Below are 2,633 nucleotides of genomic sequence, written 5' to 3' on the forward strand. Positions count from 1 at the left end.
GGGTATTTCACAGGACTTGATGCTTGGAGCATCGATTGAGATTGGCAATTTAATTGTGATATTACATATACTATTTGGTTTGGAACTACGGAGATGCACGCGATTTGCGACCATTTGTAGTGTTATATGAACGGCAAGTTTCACACTAATAATATATGCAAGCACCAAGATCCGCTTTGTACCGTGTAGTTAACTTTACACGGTCTTTCCTGATACTCAATTTTTTAAATTTAATTTTTAATTATTCTTCTAATTCTTCTAACTATCATAAAAAGCACACTTGTTTAAATAAATAAAATATATTTTAAAAAATTCGAAAATGTTGACATGCTACTAGATTACGTAACTCAAGATAGTAATAAAATGAGTGAAAACGTAATTGTATATGCGTCACTTCAAATAAATTATTTTTGTTTACAATAATTTGCAATCATATTGTGTCCTTATTACATATTTTGATACAAAATATTTTACTTTTTCTTTTTACTTTGGTATTTTTTTGTTGTTACTGATAAATATATAGCTTAATAATTACAAATATATATATTGTTAATTTTTCAATTATTGGGCACGTTCAGTTACTGGGATGTTTACTTTATATTACTAATAATATTAATCTTTTTATAATATTTTTGTTTAACCCTAGACTACCACACCGTATTTGCCACTCGAATCTACCTCAACAAACGCATCGATTTAGAACTTTTTTTAAAATCTGTACGCCAGACAGTAAAAAAGGTGACTGAATGGATAATACTCAAAGATCTTAAGGACATGAACAATTTGCAAAAATGTAAATCTTTTCATCAGCTTTTATATCTTTTCCGAAAAAGGCTGATTTTTCTCTTATATCGCAGTTCTTTTCAGTGGCGAATAAAAAAAAGTAAAGTATAGTTTCTAAAAGGACATGAGTGGTATTTTCAAAAGAAAAATATCTCATTTGGCTTCACTTTAAAAAACATTTATTTGACTGAGTGAACTAGACCGATTGTCGAACTTTACGCGTGGCTGAAATGGCAATACCAAGTGGAATGACATGGCTTATGATGGAAGGTTGTAGAGGACACTTGTAAGTTTCCCCCCTCCCTCTACATTGCGACTCTACTTCTTCAACCCTGTTGGAATGGCATGTATTTCAAAAATGGTTTGGGTAAATTTTACCTAGGTGTGTGTCTAGGGTTAATTTTACCTGTGTAGTCTAGGGTTAATAATACCTGATCACAGGTATGACATAAAATATCGCGAATAAAAATATTATAATATGCATACAACTTACAATGTCTTTCTGTAAAAATAAAGGATAAAGAGCTCCTTTCTCTCTCTCTCTCTTTCTCTCTCACTCAGCGCGTACATGTATGTATAATTGTGTCTGTACACTTCGTAAAATATTGTAAATATATGTGTGAAAAACAAAACTTTTTAGATTGATTTATATACATAATTTAGAAACGATTTATTTGAGTACACGTAAAAAAAACAATGCTTTCTTCAATCGTGTACCCTTATATAAATTGACGATAACATCATTTTGCAGTATTTTCTTGTATTCCTAGCTCAGTAGCCTCTTAATTGTATTTCTCGCAGCTAAATTGATCAATTTTCGGCAACTCCAAGAAAAGAACCACATGCTGGACAGTAATGCTTATGCGCTCTACAAGAATCCATGCAATAAGGACACGGTGCACAACACCAGCATCTGGAAAAGAATATCAGTTTTGATCATACTTCTTTGTAATAAAATTTCTCTGAAAAAATCTCTGATAAAAAAAATTCTTACAATATTTAAGAATTTTTAAAATTTTAAATTTATAAAGATTTTTATAAACAATGATCTTGATGTTATAAACAATAATCTTGAAACTTCTTTAGATTTTATAAATCAATTTTTTCTTTGAAAATTATTAAATGAAAAATCTTTGAATATTTTAGAATTCGTACATATAAAGAATTTTATTAAAAAATATAAACTTTCTCAGCATTTCTGAAAAGTGTTCCATTTGTATAAAAATAAAAATTGTATAAAAAACCGAAATTAACAACGATTAAGATGATTCAAAATTCAAATTAATATAAATAATTCGTACAGCACACTTTATTCGAGGGACGTCCAGAGGACGTCCTATAGACGTCTTAAGGACGACCTTAGTCGTAAGCTAATTAATATAAAAAGTCAACGTTAAACGTTCGTGTAATAATTCTTTAATATATTATTTAAGTATAACAAATATTTTGATTCCAATATTGAATCATTTTCAATGTACAATATTTCCCTCGTAAAAATGAACTACTAGTGCAGTGAAAACACTACTGTAGTCACTGAAATGTAGTAGTATTATTGCTGTTAACTCACGGTTGTTGAAATGTACTAACAGCAGACATAACAATCGCAATTAATACTCATAGATTGTATATAAATTAGTGAGATCCTCCTCGCACGTGTTATTAATTTATTAAGTTTTATGTAATTGATCTATATCCAATAAAGTAAAATGTTGATATCAGAAAAGATTCGAGAGCAAACCTCGCGATTTCCAAATATTTGACTATCAAATATAAAATGGGACACTCTGTATATATGTATTATAATAAATAATATCGACCAAAGAGGATCCGAGAGCAGACATGCCGGCCTT

General features: G+C 29.5%; 1 protein-coding gene across 1 annotated transcript in view; it reads right to left on the minus strand.

The window, feature by feature from the left end:
* Nucleotides 1-1,424: 1,424 nt before the first annotated feature.
* The window catches only part of LOC105460680 (lipopolysaccharide-induced tumor necrosis factor-alpha factor homolog), an 8,529-nt gene continuing 7,320 nt past the window's right edge, over nucleotides 1,425-2,633 (minus strand). The window contains exon 3 of the mRNA XM_011707181.1: nucleotides 1,425-1,696. Coding sequence (XP_011705483.1) covers nucleotides 1,594-1,696 — 103 coding nt within the window. The 3' untranslated portion in view covers nucleotides 1,425-1,593. The remainder of the gene's footprint in view (nucleotides 1,697-2,633) is intronic.

This window comes from Wasmannia auropunctata, unplaced genomic scaffold (assembly GCF_000956235.1).
Source record: "Wasmannia auropunctata unplaced genomic scaffold, wasmannia.A_1.0 LD317822.1, whole genome shotgun sequence".
Classification (NCBI taxonomy): Eukaryota; Metazoa; Arthropoda; class Insecta; order Hymenoptera; family Formicidae; genus Wasmannia; species Wasmannia auropunctata.